General features: G+C 41.8%; 1 protein-coding gene across 1 annotated transcript in view; it reads left to right on the top strand.

Annotated features, from left to right (window-relative positions):
- Positions 1–7,440, top strand: part of prkd3 (protein kinase D3) — a 38,070-nt gene extending 30,630 nt beyond the window's left edge. Inside the window, 10 exon segments of the mRNA XM_018697806.2 lie at positions 293–569; positions 1,977–2,029; positions 2,435–2,507; positions 2,629–2,735; positions 2,866–3,027; positions 4,007–4,105; positions 4,192–4,459; positions 4,915–5,000; positions 5,760–5,837; positions 5,839–7,440. Coding sequence (XP_018553322.1) covers positions 293–569; positions 1,977–2,029; positions 2,435–2,507; positions 2,629–2,735; positions 2,866–3,027; positions 4,007–4,105; positions 4,192–4,459; positions 4,915–5,000; positions 5,760–5,837; positions 5,839–5,934 — 1,299 coding nt within the window. The 3' untranslated portion in view covers positions 5,935–7,440.
- The last annotated feature ends 7,072 nt before the right edge of the window (positions 7,441–14,512 follow it).

Genomic DNA, 14,512 nt, shown 5'->3' with positions numbered 1-14,512 from the left:
TTTTAGTATTTTTGCTTGTTTTCTCCTCTATCATCTTTCGAAGGAAGTACAACCTGTATAATACCTGTATGCACATTTGTGAATAAACATGCATATATGTGTGTGTCTGGTCCCATCTACTGTTTTTTTTTTGTGCTGTGCTTTTGTTTTGAATGTTGAGTGTTATGCCTCAAGGACCGAAATTCACTTTTCATTTTCTTAGTTATTTGTGAAATGCAGAATATGATATTATCTGTTTCATTTGTTTGAGTCATTTGTTGTAATTTCTCTGTCCCTCACCCCACCCCCACAGGAAATCCCTCTGTCTGAGATCCTCCAGGTAGAGCAGTCCAGAGACTACAGTAATCTGGCCCAGGGTAGCAACCCTCATTGCTTTGAGATCATCACAGCAACAATGGTCTACTATGTAGGGGAGAACAACGGCAGTCACTACCACAGCCCCGCTCTGGCTGCCTCGGGAGTCGGCATGGAGGTTGCCCAGGGCTGGGAGAAGGCCATCAGACAGGCCCTGATGCCTGTCACCCCCCAGCCCAGTGTGGCCAGTGCAGCTGGCCAGGGCAAAGATCACAGTAAGTAGAATATATATATATATATATATATATATAAAGCATTGATTTGTCTCTGGCTGAAATTGAGATATGTATGTCTGTATGTATATATGTAATACGAATCAATGAGAATTTCTTTCTCAACTATACTATACTATATATACTATGTGTATTAACTTTTACAATAAGACTTTGAGGATCCAAGGATGATGTAATTTTGTTATTTTCACATATTTCATTGAAAATTAATATAGTTTATGGCTACAAATGGTCATACAAAGACATACTTTAACATATAAAAAAATTATGATATAGAGAGAAATGTGTTGAGGTTGCGACTGTGTATTTGGTTCATACAAGAGGTTCCGTTTCCCTTTTCAGTGATGACTGGGTTTTTCCTGTCTCAAGTGCCTGTTAGCACCACAAGAAATTAAGAGTTCCTTACCTTAATTACGTGTATTGAAAGGTTGATATTTGCCCAGATCAAAAGAAGAGCACCGTCTTGGTTAACATGGTACAAGAACAACTATTTAGATGCCCCAACTCAACTTTCAGTAGGCAGGGAAAGCCCTGCAGTAGTGTTTATAGGTCAAAGGAAGTGAAGCTGTGAGGCAAGTCACTATTTGACAGTCATGAAAAGTGGACTGACATGACCAAAACTGAGCCTGGTACTAAAAAGCAGAGACAGGAATTATGTATGAGCCAGTGGGCTATTAGTAGAGGTTCTACGGTTATAAAGTGATTTGCAAATTGAAGATCCACATGAGAGTCATGCTCATTAGCAGCAAAGCATGATATTAGAAAATGAGGCAGTTGCAAAAAGCTGTAGACCTGAAATTGAAATTAACCATGTCACTTTAGGAACCACTTCAATATTCTGAAATGACAACTCACTGTTTAAAAGTGTCCATGCTCCAAAGATCTTGAGTCATTCATTCAAGTGTAGCTCGATGATCTTGTACATATATAAATATTTAATCTGCAAATGTCAGTATAATTTATGTGTGTCCCTCGATTTTCCTAAGATCAAAATTCCATTTTTGTGTGTAGCATTAGCTTAATAATCACACCACTATGTTTTGCACTCGCTTTTATCTGGTGTTCTATTCATTGTGAAGAATTAGCCCCTGTGGCTGTCTAAATTCCCTGTTATGAAATGCATTGCATACTTGCACAGTTCAGTCACACATAGCTTCCCAGATCAATTTTATAGCCAATTTATTGTGTAATAAAATGCTTCATTATGTGGGGCTGTGACTTATTGCATGCAGCTGCGATAAGAGGGAAAGTTGTGAAAAAAAACAACTAGTATGTGAACAATGTGCCTCTGACTACAATCGCTTGAGGACTGACTGACTGCTTTATGCACTGGTAAAGTGGCGTTTTTCAGTTGTTGAATGTGGAAACATCATGTGTTTTCTCCTGCAGAAGAGCTGTCCATCAGCATATCTGTGTCCAACTGCCAGATCCAGGAGAATGTGGTGAGCGGGGCTTTTTTTTTTTTTTTCTTCTTTGAGATGCTGTTGCACAATTTCCCAGCACAGCCTGCACTTGCATGCATTTATGTGCTATTAAAGTAGCTGTTGTGGTAACATCAGAAATTGTATCCTACTGTGTATTTCTCTAAAAACCTACACTGGAAATGGGGAAGCTGCAGACTCTTTTTTTTTTTGGTCAAAGGAGTTTCATCTCAGTTCCACTTCTGCATTGAGTGAAAGTTAAATATTTGGCAATACCAGAAAACATTTTGGAGGAGCAACAGTTTTGCCATTATTTAGATGATGTAACTGTTTGTGATTGCCAGTGACAGCATGGAAAGTTAACTGAATGTTTCCACAAAGCAAAAATACAATAAGGAAGTAACAGTGCAAATGATCTCTGTGTAGGACATTGCCTCTGTGTACCAAATATTTTCTGATGAGGTGCTGGGGTCAGGCCAGTTCGGCATCGTGTATGGAGGTATGTTTCTCTTTTGACATGGTACCACCAGCATTCTCTTTACTATAGATCTACTGGTAGTTGTATTAAATTTCTTGGCTATTTAAAGTAATTTATTTTATAATGTCCCATAATATCTTAGGCAAACACAGAAAGAGCGGCAGAGATGTGGCCATCAAAGTAATTGACAAGATGAGATTTCCTACCAAGCAGGAGAGCCAGCTTAGGAATGAGGTGGCCATATTACAGGTAATGACCAGAATCCACCAAACAACTGAAATGACTGAAAAAACACTTTGTTTTGTCTCTACCTGATAGACCATTACAGGTCAATGAAAGCAGAATGATATTTCAACTTTCAACTCTGCCCTTTTTTCAGAATCTGCACCACCCAGGTATTGTCAACCTGGAGTGTATGTTTGAGACGCCGGAGCGGGTCTTTGTTGTCATGGAGAAGCTGCACGGCGACATGCTAGAGATGATCCTGTCCAGTGAGAAGAGCAAACTGCCTGAACGAATCACCAAGTTCCTCGTCACACAGGTCTGTGCTGCAGAAATGCGCTTCTCTTTCCTTTGCTGTGCTTTACCTGCCTTATTTTTGCCAATAGAGATTCCAGTGCTCATATGCTGACTCTAACTAGAATGCTCCTTAGCCTAATGTTACTTTATTGTCTCTGAAAGCAGCTGTTTGTGGTCAAATAAACTGAAAATCAATTAGATCCACAGCATTTGTCGATACATTTCCACACGTCATATTTTTGTGTCTTGTCCCTTTATTTTCCATCATAGTCGTCCTTCACTCTCTCCTGTATTCTCCCCTCTATTTTTTGGGGTGTGTTGGCCCACTGTGAGTGAGTCTGTGCTCGAGCTCCAGGGCCTGTTTATTCTTGTGGTGAGCTGATTTTGGGGGGGGTGAGGGGTTGTTGTTTACGGTATTGGTCTGCATGGCATCACGGCCTCCTCCCCGGCCGTGGATTACAGCCCTGCAGTGCGCTAGTGGCTTTGTGGCCTGATTAGAAGAGCAGTAGGCCCCTGGGCCTCTGCCGATCCCGGGTCCCAAACAGGAGTGGGGCCATCAACAACAGCCCCATTAGCTGCGGCGGGGCCTGTCTCTGATGTGGCTGGGAGGACTTCTGTCAAAGCTAGGGTCAGGGTAGGGGAGCCAAGCGCACTGTGGTTTTGGTACAGGGCCATAGGCAGACAGGCGTGCAGTGCTAGCTTATGCCAGCACTCGTGAATATAGATGGGATGATGAGATGAGATCATATGTCTTTATGTGAAGGTACTGGTCAAGATGGAAGTATTTAAGGGCATTAGCATGCTGGTACTGCTGTGGTTTTTCCACATTGCAGCCGCATAGATTCTTCTGTATAGATTATACAAACCTCACTCTGTTTATACCATTTGCTATATACATTAAAATATTTAGATGCTGGTCTAAAACAAATTTAGATCATTTATATGTGTTGTGATTTGGATGTTTGGAGCTAAATCTGTGCTTTCTGGACTGGTTGCAACAGATCCTGGTGGCCTTGAGACATCTGCACTTCAAAAACATTGTTCACTGTGACTTGAAGCCTGAGAATGTACTACTGGCTTCTGCAGAGCCCTTTCCTCAGGTAAAAACAAAGTAAATATATCTCTGTCTCTGCTCCGCCTGCCTGCTTGTGTGTGTACTATGATCATGTTTCCTGTCTTTATCCAGGTGAAGCTGTGTGACTTTGGCTTCGCCCGTATTATCGGTGAGAAGTCGTTCCGGCGGTCTGTGGTGGGCACTCCGGCTTACCTGGCTCCAGAGGTGCTCCGCAGCAAAGGCTACAACCGCTCTTTAGATATGTGGTCAGTGGGAGTCATTGTGTACGTCAGCTTGAGCGGGACGTTCCCTTTTAATGAGGATGAGGAGATTAACGATCAGATCCAGAATGCTGCCTTCATGTACCCACCCACACCTTGGAAGGACATCTCTACAGAGGGTAATTTTCACCAATGCTTGATCTAATCTGGCAGTTAGTATGTCCTTCACTCTTGTAAGTACTTGTTGGCCTAGTTGCCCCTGTACTTTTGTGTCAAACTGATACTCAGACATGTAGTCTCAGTCATGTCCTCCCCACCTACATGTCTAGATTGTCTAAACTTCTCTGACTGTCTGCAATCAAAATGAATCACTTTCAAATCTTCCCACCTGCCCAAACTTCAACTCCTCCCACATGGAGTGTGAAATATATTACAAGGTGAAAGAGGCAATGAAGGCGAGGATGCTAATATGTAGTAACCCAACTACAGTAACTATGCTATACACTGCTGATTTTCTGTCTTTTGATGTAAGTCTTACCTCTTGAGAACTCACATCCCTCTGTATGTTCTTGATATGAGATGATGTGAGATCAGTTTATTGACACAGTCTGCACATTATCTATTTCCCTCACAGCCACAGATCTGATCAACAACCTTCTCCAAGTCAAGATGAGGAAGAGGTACAGTGTGGACAAGTGTCTCAGCCATCCCTGGTTACAGGTGACATATATATATATATATATATATTTGACCCTTTACATTAACACAGTTTCTATCATAAATCTTCTTCACAGAGTTATAACTCAGTCAAATCTGAACATACAGACATCATGTTCTTAAATTCAGCATGGCATGCAATGGTCCAGATGTAGCCCACACACAGACTCCCTTGTAACAGCATACTTCCTGCTTACATGCCCCACAGCATTATGGGAACTGTAGTTCAAAGAATAATAATTAAAAATATATATATAACTTAGAACGTGATATCCCCAAATAAAGGGGAAAAAAGGAATAACAACAGGAGTGAGAAAATCTATTACTATCAGGATTTGGCAGTTTGCACACTTGTACATTTCCTGACATTACTAAGGCTCAGAATGTCTAACATGTCTCTTATATTACAGGAACATTGGTGCACTCCTTTAACCATTGATATACAGATGGTATTGAAAACCCGTTGAAATACAGACTCGAATTATTTTAAATGTGGATAAAACAGGTTTTTTTTTCATAAAGACAGACCCAAAACATGTGTAGTACAACTCACAAGCAAATTTGTGGCATTTCCAAGAAGCCAAATTTATTTTGACAGTATATATTAGATGACATGTCTAGCTAAATGTTAGACTGCTAAGAGTGAAACCTGAGCTGGAGGCCAGGGTTCAGATGGTGAATTACAGTTTTTATCACTTTATGTCAGGAACACCTCCTCACTAATGAGGACTTACTTTAAAAGCCCACATCTGTCTTCCTCAGGACTATCAGACATGGCTGGACCTCAGGGAGTTTGAGACACGGCGAGGAGAGCGCTACATCACCCACGAGAGCGACGACTGCGCGCTGGGAGGAGTTTGCAGACGAGCACTGTCTCATTTACCCAAAACACTTCATCATGGCTCCCAACCTGGATGACATGGAAGAGGACCCCTAGTGGCACGGGGGGGGGGGGGGCGGGCCTACTCACCCCACACATGTGTTAAGGACAAGAAATTGTCACAGGGACTTTTTGCATGAAGCTTTGGGAGCGGCGGATTTTCCCTCCAGGACTGTTTGTTGTGGAAACAGAGAAAAGCTGATCAGATGGAGCATTACCCTCCAGAGGCTTTTAAAAGTGGGGAAAACCCAACAGAAATCGTAGCGTGATGCACTGCTATAAGCGGCAGGCAGGCGGAGATGCGTGCCACAGAGCTGCATTAAGAAACTGTCAGGAGAGAAGAGGGTTCTCTCCTTTTTTGCACAATATCAAAACATTCCATGGATTTGCTCGAGAACAATCACAAGCCAAAATACGCAAGGTGAACTTAAAGGTTTAGTTAATGTACATATAATTTTGATAAATTTTGAGTAATAATATGGCTCTGTTCTTTATGTGAGAGAGGAGATCAGAGAGAGATCTTACCCCAGGAGTAAAGGGCACTTTTCACAAGGGATTTACAGCCTGAGAATCAAACACACTTGAGTTTATTCTCATTTCAGAACTGTTTGTGAGACTGTCCTTTGGCATGAAACTGGAACTATCACATCTATATGTATGTTTTTTTTTAATGTATTTAGTAATTGTGGTAGGTTTTTGCACTATATTACCGTTGAAAATAGCAACTGAATAGAAGCACTATTCGCTGCTACAGAGAGCAAACAGCTTTCGAGTGTCCAGTCCAGGGGCAAACTTTTAAAGAGCGATAATCAGTAGAAAGTAGATGTGGCTCACACAATATTAGCTGCTGGTATTTTCAACCAACATAACGTTAGAGTGTGATCTGTTCAGTGGCAGCTAACGGTGTGTAAGTTTCATCAACTTTCCCTTGGAGAAAGTGACAAGCCAAAACGTGACCAAACACGTCAACAAAAACTATTCATTTCAGTGTTTCCAAACTGTTGTTTTTGATCAACATTGTTGATTTCTAAAGTGTGACAAGACCGTAACCTTGAACCTTCAATAAATGCAATAATGGAGCCAATACCTTTGTTCAACACAAGGTTAAAATCAGCAATGGACTCTATGTTAGAGCATCGTATTTCTGTGTACCCTTTTTCTGTGCTTTCGCAGTATTTTTGAATGTGACTCCAATTCTGAAATATGTGTTAATGATGATGTGTAGGTATCCCTAGTGTTGCATCACCACAACAAGCAGCCAACCTAAGTTTTCACATAGAACAAAACGGGGGTGTCCATTTTCTTGTTTATTATGTTGTCTGGACCATTTTGACAGCCCTTTTCTCTGGACAGTAAACATAGTAGAAACTAAGTATAATTACAATTCGGTTCACATGGGAGTTTATAGTGCTACAGTTTTGTAGTTTGCTTTATTGGTGTGTTTTGGGAGTACGTTCCTGTTTCCTGTTGTCCTTTTCCTGTCTTTGTTGCCGCTGGATTGGCAGGTGTCAGTGTTTTGTATATTTCAGTTCATACCAATGGAATAAAAACCCAACTTCTTAACTGAGAATGAAAGTTTTTTTTTTTCAAAGTACTGACTGTTCTTCCTTGCTCATGCTCCTGACTTTAACAAAAGATTTGGGATTTCATTGCCCTAGTGTGCATGCATGCGTGCATAAGCAGCCCCCGAGCCTGTAGTTTTGTGTATGTTGCATCATGATGTGTGACTGAGCGAGTGTGTGTGTAGTGGTTTCACGTGTCAGATCCCATTCTCAGCAGCTGGATGTGATTGTTGCACCACACTGAGCAGTTTGCCGAGCCAGTCACTCACCGCAAGGGAGTAATGACATAGTTAAAGAGGGTGGTGGTGATGTGGGGGTTTGTGGAAGACTTTGAAATCGCTCATGATAAATGCAATCATGGAATCCCTTCAAGTATCAAACGTGTGTTCAACTCCAGCCTTATGAATAAAACGTCTTATTCCTGGACTGTACTTCTGAATGGGCCTATTGTCTGAAGACACAGTCCACCATAAACTACAGAGAATAGACAGCTGTCGTTAATTTAGCAAAATCTTTGAAGTGTGTTTTCTCTGATTCCTTCACCAGTTTTCACTGCACTTACTGTAGATACCGAGTGACCACTGTTAGCAATCATGGCTAGCCTTATGGTAGTGCTATCTTCTAATAGCCACTGATGAGAAGTTGAAGATACCCTCTTTTTCTCTTAAAGATACCCAATACTGCTCTCCTGTGTCTGTTATTCTGAATGATTTCAAGATGTGGACCTTCTTAGCAGGCCAGATGACCCCATTAACCCCCAGAGACATTTCTAGACTCAAAAGGCACAAATGCAACAGCACTGTTAGAAAGTTCACTGAGTTGATTCTCACACATTCAACAGTGAACAAAATAAATCCAAACTGCCCCTTTAACATATTTTGCTTGTGTTATAAGGATACAATGTGAAAAGAGGTGTATCCTTAGTAATTCAGAGAAAAGAGGAAATAAGGCGCAATGTCTCCCTCCTCTGGTTGGATGGAGATGTTTTGGTTGTTCATGCCGTTCTTTCAAGATTTAAACAGATTTTATGCTGTGTTCCATTCAAAACAACATTTCACTTCAGCAAAATGTGTTTTTTTTATTGTTTGTTAACCTGGGTGGTTGACCTTCATTGTGCAGAAGGATGTAGACTTGAAGTTTGACCATATAAAACTGTTTTCACATTCATTCGCTGAAGGGCCAATGCTTCTCCACGATCAAAACTCAGTTTAACAGGAGCTGTATTTTGTGACATCACAACTAGTTTACAACCAGTCCTAGTCCAGGATGCAGCTTATTGCAAGTGTGTTGTGGAAACGTGAAGCCTCTAGGACACACACACACACACACACACACACACACACACACACTGACGTTTTCCAGTACAGTAGGAAACATCATGTAGCAGTTTAAAATGAATGGTAATTGGAGGAAAATTAAATGCAAAAACTATATCAGATACAAATGATTATTTAATGCAGACTATTTGTATATATATTAATATATTTTATTTTTTCTAAATATATCAATAGTTTCAATGCACAGTGTAAGCTAACAATCAACCTTAGTACAGTTACCATTTCAAAGGGTGCTCTCGGATGGCAAACTTAAATTATTTTGAATAAAATGACGAATAATGAAGGGAAATATTCAGTTTGTAATGTGTGGCTTATGACATTACAAGCCAATATTAAGGGGAAAAAATGAGCGACATACAGACCCATGTTCTTTCAGTATTTCTATATATACTTTATATACTGTATATCTTTATTGTATATTCACATAATGTCATGTGGGGACAACACATGCACAGCCTCCATGGAGAAAGCAATTCTCTGTGCTGCCAGAGGGTGTCACTCTCTGTAGGTTAATGCACTGAAATGATAAGGGAGACTGAGAGATTTCTGAAACAGCGTGTTTGGTACGACATTTGGTTATCCTGAGTTGGATTAAAAACACATATAGGGATATAGTGCTCACATATAGTGACAGAAATTTTATCCTCACATCATATGTATTATATTTTTATGGCATTTATAAATTACCTGTAAAAATACCTGGATACTAGAGTTTCACATGCTATGAGTGGATACTGACAAAAAAAGTCTCCTTTGACTCCTATGAACTATGAAATATATTGGAGAGGTTGATTTGTAATTTACATGAATTAAGAACGTGCTATCAGATAGGTGTCAGAAATAACATGTGCTGAAGGATCAGAGGCAGCGATCTGTCTTTGTTGCCCTGATCCTGAGGTCTGTGTATATTTGTTGAGCAGCTTTGCCTGGTAGCTTCTCGGCAGGTCTCTCGTCACCTCAGGGGGAGGTCTGTGTGTCGTGCATCCTACCCACCACCACCACCTTCTCCCCTCTCCTCTTTCCTCCGCGTCCTCTGTTCCTCTGCAGCTCCTACTCCTCTACTCCATGCTGAGTATCCATGGGCTCCAGACCAAACAAGCAAACAAACGGAACAACAGAAAAACCCATCACCCAGACAAGGTTGGTCTGGGCTTGGGGGGTTGGAGGGGGTGGGGTGGGGAGGGAGATGGGGAGAGATCTTGTTTGCTTTCTGGGCCAGTTCCATTTCACCGTGATGGCAGAGAAGGCCTCCCAGGACACGGCTATCCACACTAATGTTTGAGTTCCAGCGGGGATCAAGGTGGACCTCAGTCTGCGCTGACACATCATCTTCTGACCCAATACACAGCTGGCTGCGTCCACAGGCCTGTAGCCTTTACCTAAGCTGATCCTGTTCTCTTTTGCTGTGGGCCTGGCCTTTCTGTGAGGGACTTGTTGGTGTGGCATTCAGCTGGTGGCCTTTCATCCTCACAATGCCGTCTGTCAGTCATAACCAGTAAATAGTGATGAGTATTACACTATATCTTGAGTAAATGTTGACTGGAATTATGAAAAGTAAAGCATATAACTGCTAAACAGTTTCTCAAGGTAAGCGTTCAGTACTAAAACACCAAAAACCTGAACTTTATCAGTTCAGTGCCCTCTGCTTGTAACTAACCCACACACTGCCCACATTGTTTTACCTCTTCTTCCTGTGTCCTTGACAGAGGGCACAAGTCCCAAGAAACACTCTATCTCCAATCTCTAATCCAATCTCACAGCACATGATGTATTTTCACCATCTGTGTTTTCCACATTAAGACCTGGATGGCAAATGAATGCAACTGCAGAGGGCATTTAGACCTTAAATGTGTGTATTGGAGACAAAGGAGTCAAAAACATGACGAGCGGTTGACAAGCTCAACTTTCAATTCCCCTGCATGTGTACCTATTGCCTAATGGCCTGAGTAATAGGAGTTATGTGAGTCCATTTGCAGGGAATTTTAGTTGATGAAAAGATAGGTAAGTATACATTATATTAAATGTTTTTATAAGTCAGAGTTTTGGAGTATATTCCAGGAAGAAAGGTTGAAGCTGTGTGTGTGGTGACATCAAGTCATTCTTTTGTTATAAAAGCAGTGGAGGGAGGAAATGAAAGCTGGAAATGGTTTCCCAGTCTGGGAAAATGCAGATGAGCTATATAGGTATGTTTGATTTGCTGACTCCAGCTGTGCCTGGAGAATTCCCCTGACCCATCCTGTGTACCGGTTGCTGTGTGAGGCCACATGTAACCCCTGTTGCAAAGCAGGCAGGCGCAATACGCAACCCCCAGCCCACCCCTCCTGAAAGGACTGGCCATTGAACTCTCAGGCAAGTGGCAATATTTGCTCACCTGAAATACACACATCTTGCCAATTGGGGTCGGGGTGGGCTCGGGGACCGGGGAACGGACCCCTTGATGCAGCTGTGGCCCCCGGAGAAAGATCAGACCAGGAAGTTTTGCGGCTGGAGAAGGGGTGGGGGCTGTCTTGGCGGGGGGCTGTTTAGCGGCGGCGGCCCTATTGTCTCTTAAAGGAGGCAGGGACCGTATTTGTTCGAAGCTGCAGGAGGCTGATGAGGTGCTAATCTGTTGAGTGGCTGTGTCATTGGGCCCCTGTTCCCAATAGCCTGTTAGCTGTCAGCAGCCTGTAAAAAAAGGCACAATTTACGGGCCCCAGGCCAGGACTCAGCCAGCGGTGTCCACGGGTAAGCAAACACAGATTGGACACTTATGTTATTGCTCTGGTAGGGCAGGCTTTACCACCAGGCTCCTGGGGTGACACGTAGGCAGCCCCTTTTCAGCCCTCTTCATGAGTTGTCGGCCCCCTCAATGCTCCTCTGTAAACAGTACAAATTAGCCATCTGCATATGGATGGGCCCTCAGTCCATACAGGAAGGAGACAACTGCCTGGTAGAAGGTTGAAAATACAAGCTGTCCTCTAATGTAGACCAGATAATATTTTTTTTCCTCTATCAGCTTTTAATTTCTATCCTCATGCATATGAAACAAAGATAGCACATTCAGTCATTCACATTCATTTTAGATATGCCAGCAGCGTGTCTCTGCTCAAGAGGGTGTGAGATTTTGTTGTATGGTGCTTTGAAGCATGAGAATAATGAAAGCACACGGGTAGCCAGCTGTCTGAGATGGGTTCGGGTCAGCAGTCAGAGGTAATCCCAAACTTGAATTTCCCCATCAGCCTGGAATACAGATAAAACGGCAGCAGATATGAACCTCACTCACTCACTGACTGAGTGACTGATGGAAAAAGGAAATGGACCAAAAGCCTCTCTCAGATGTAGAACTGAGATGTGTGTGTGTGTGTGTTTTCTCAAGAGGCCTCTCAGAGATGCTTGCAGCCCAGCACATCTGAGGAAATGGACCATTGTGATGATCAGAGGAAGATACAGTATTGAAGACTCTGGATTATACCCATATTTCACAGCACTGTATCTACTTAAAGCTAGATCAAAACAGTAAATTAGTCAATTAATCAAACTGTCAAGGAGAGGATGTCAGTATTTTATGCCCATGTCCCTCAAGTCAATTAGGATTGGAAAAACCATTACTGATACACAACTTTTTAATCATCAGGCCAGGTTTGCCCTCTTGTCCATGCTGACAGGTGATCTGACAGCATGGCGGCTTCATGTAAATGGCAATAGCTCATCACGGATTATGGCATGAGCTTGATTGTAGTGATATTTAGACACAGAGTTTCCCATGGGAGCCTGGTACTTTAATTAACATAGCACCACTGGCCCCCCTCCTGTTTTAATTGCCTTCAGTCTGTGATTAAATGTGTATTGACTCTGCAGTTGGTCCACTAATGAATAACAATGTGCTGATTTGGTGATATTAAATCTTCTGGCTCTAATACACACTCTATCCATGTTGCTTAGAAAGTTCAGACAGAAATGAAAGGGAACCATGGTGTGTGAGCACATCTATGTTAGGACTGGATTATATACAGAACATAAAATACAACATACATGAACTGTGTTGTTTTTTTCCCTTCCCTCTCTTTTATCCATCCGCCTCTGTATTAATTAATTATTGATTGAAATATTAGTTGCAGCTCTTTTCTTGAATATTGTCTAATTAGTCAATAACATTTTTCCCAACCTGGCAACCTAAAAGCTGCTCTCATTAATTGCTCATAACTGATCTATAAAGCATTATTAAATTATTTATTATATGATTTTATATATGTTACAATTGAAAACCCATTTATAAAGGGCTGTCTATTACAAAGTGGTACCTATATTTATTTTAGAAATGTAAAACTTAATTCTACCATCTGAGCTCCTAAAGCCTTTACTTTAGTGTCATCTGATCTGTGCATCTCTTTCCACCTTCCTCATTCTACTCCTGTGGTCCAAAAGATAAACTGTCACCTTGTTAGATAAATGAAGGGCAGCGGTCAACATAGGCTCCTTTAACATGACAAGAGACAAGTATTGAATCTGCCCTGGATACAGTCAACATCAAAACATATCGAATGGCATTCCTCACCACATTCCTCTCAATATCAAAAGGTGCATATTTGTGGATATCCTTAGTGCGTTTACGCCTGTGTTTGCGCCCTGACCCACTGGGGCCAATGCAATAACTTTGGACTCCCTCCCACTGCATCTCGCTGCAATGACCACTCTCAGTTTTTATTTAGCCGGGTTGTGTGCCTTCCCAGTCCAGTCGCTTTTCAGATTCATTTCCAGGTAAACACAGTGTGGCCAGCTACAAACCTGCAGCCAACAGGCGTTGTCACAGCTGTGGCAGATAATGGCAAGTCCAAACTCTAGCCCCGGCTCTGGAATGTTTACTGTCACCACAGGCAAGTTGGCAGCAAACATTTTTTTTTCCAGCACTTTCTAAGAGGAATACGCTCTCATTATTAATTTTATTTTGATGAATTACATGCTTAACCCTTTGCCCTGCACTGTTGTGTGGTGCTTTCAGAAGGATACAAAAGCACGAAAAATCAACATTCTTAAGTGAATCTTTAAATTTCAGTTGAAAAAAAAAGGTCTTACTTTGAAAGTTGAAACTTAAAGTTAACACATTCCTGCCAAAAACTCCTGGGTGTTTGAAGGAATGTTAGAAGAGTTCCGCCTCCCCCTCACAGAGCAGGGAGCACCCTGTTCTCATCCCCCTGCCCTGCACCCAAAAATAAAAAAAAACTCCCAGGCACCCAAGAGCATCTGTAACAGAAAACTAAGCTTTGTGGTGTCATTTTAGGGCCTCATTCATGCAGGTGTTGTGCTTTCACCTCTTAAATGACTCATTAAACTTTCATCACTTCGTGCTTGCCCTTGTCATAACCAGTAAAGGAATGGCACCTGAATGTGTGAAATGTAACACTAATCATCATGGAGGCTAACTGATCAACAAAATGGCAAAACCGTCTTGAGGGTAAAGACCACCACTGGTAATCTGTTAAGTTTACAAGAACACATTGTGCTATGTGTGGTGTTTTTGATTCATCCTCTTTAACACAAGCAAATGCAACTCTGTTCTCATTTCTACTGTACGCACATTGTTGTGGAAGCATGAGCTGGCAACGACACAATCAACAATAAATACAACAGCAGAGTGCATTGCGCATGTTGCAGTAATGCTTGTGAAGTGTTTAAAATGACAATGTTTCAGTTAATGTGCTGAACTATTCAAAAAGACTGATTTCTAAGCTCACATATTTGAGATTTAAATTTGATGAA

The sequence above is a fragment of the Lates calcarifer genome, linkage group LG19 (assembly GCF_001640805.2).
Source record: "Lates calcarifer isolate ASB-BC8 linkage group LG19, TLL_Latcal_v3, whole genome shotgun sequence".
NCBI lineage: Eukaryota > Metazoa > Chordata > Actinopteri > Centropomidae > Lates > Lates calcarifer.
This window is presented reverse-complemented; position numbering and strand designations above follow the sequence as displayed.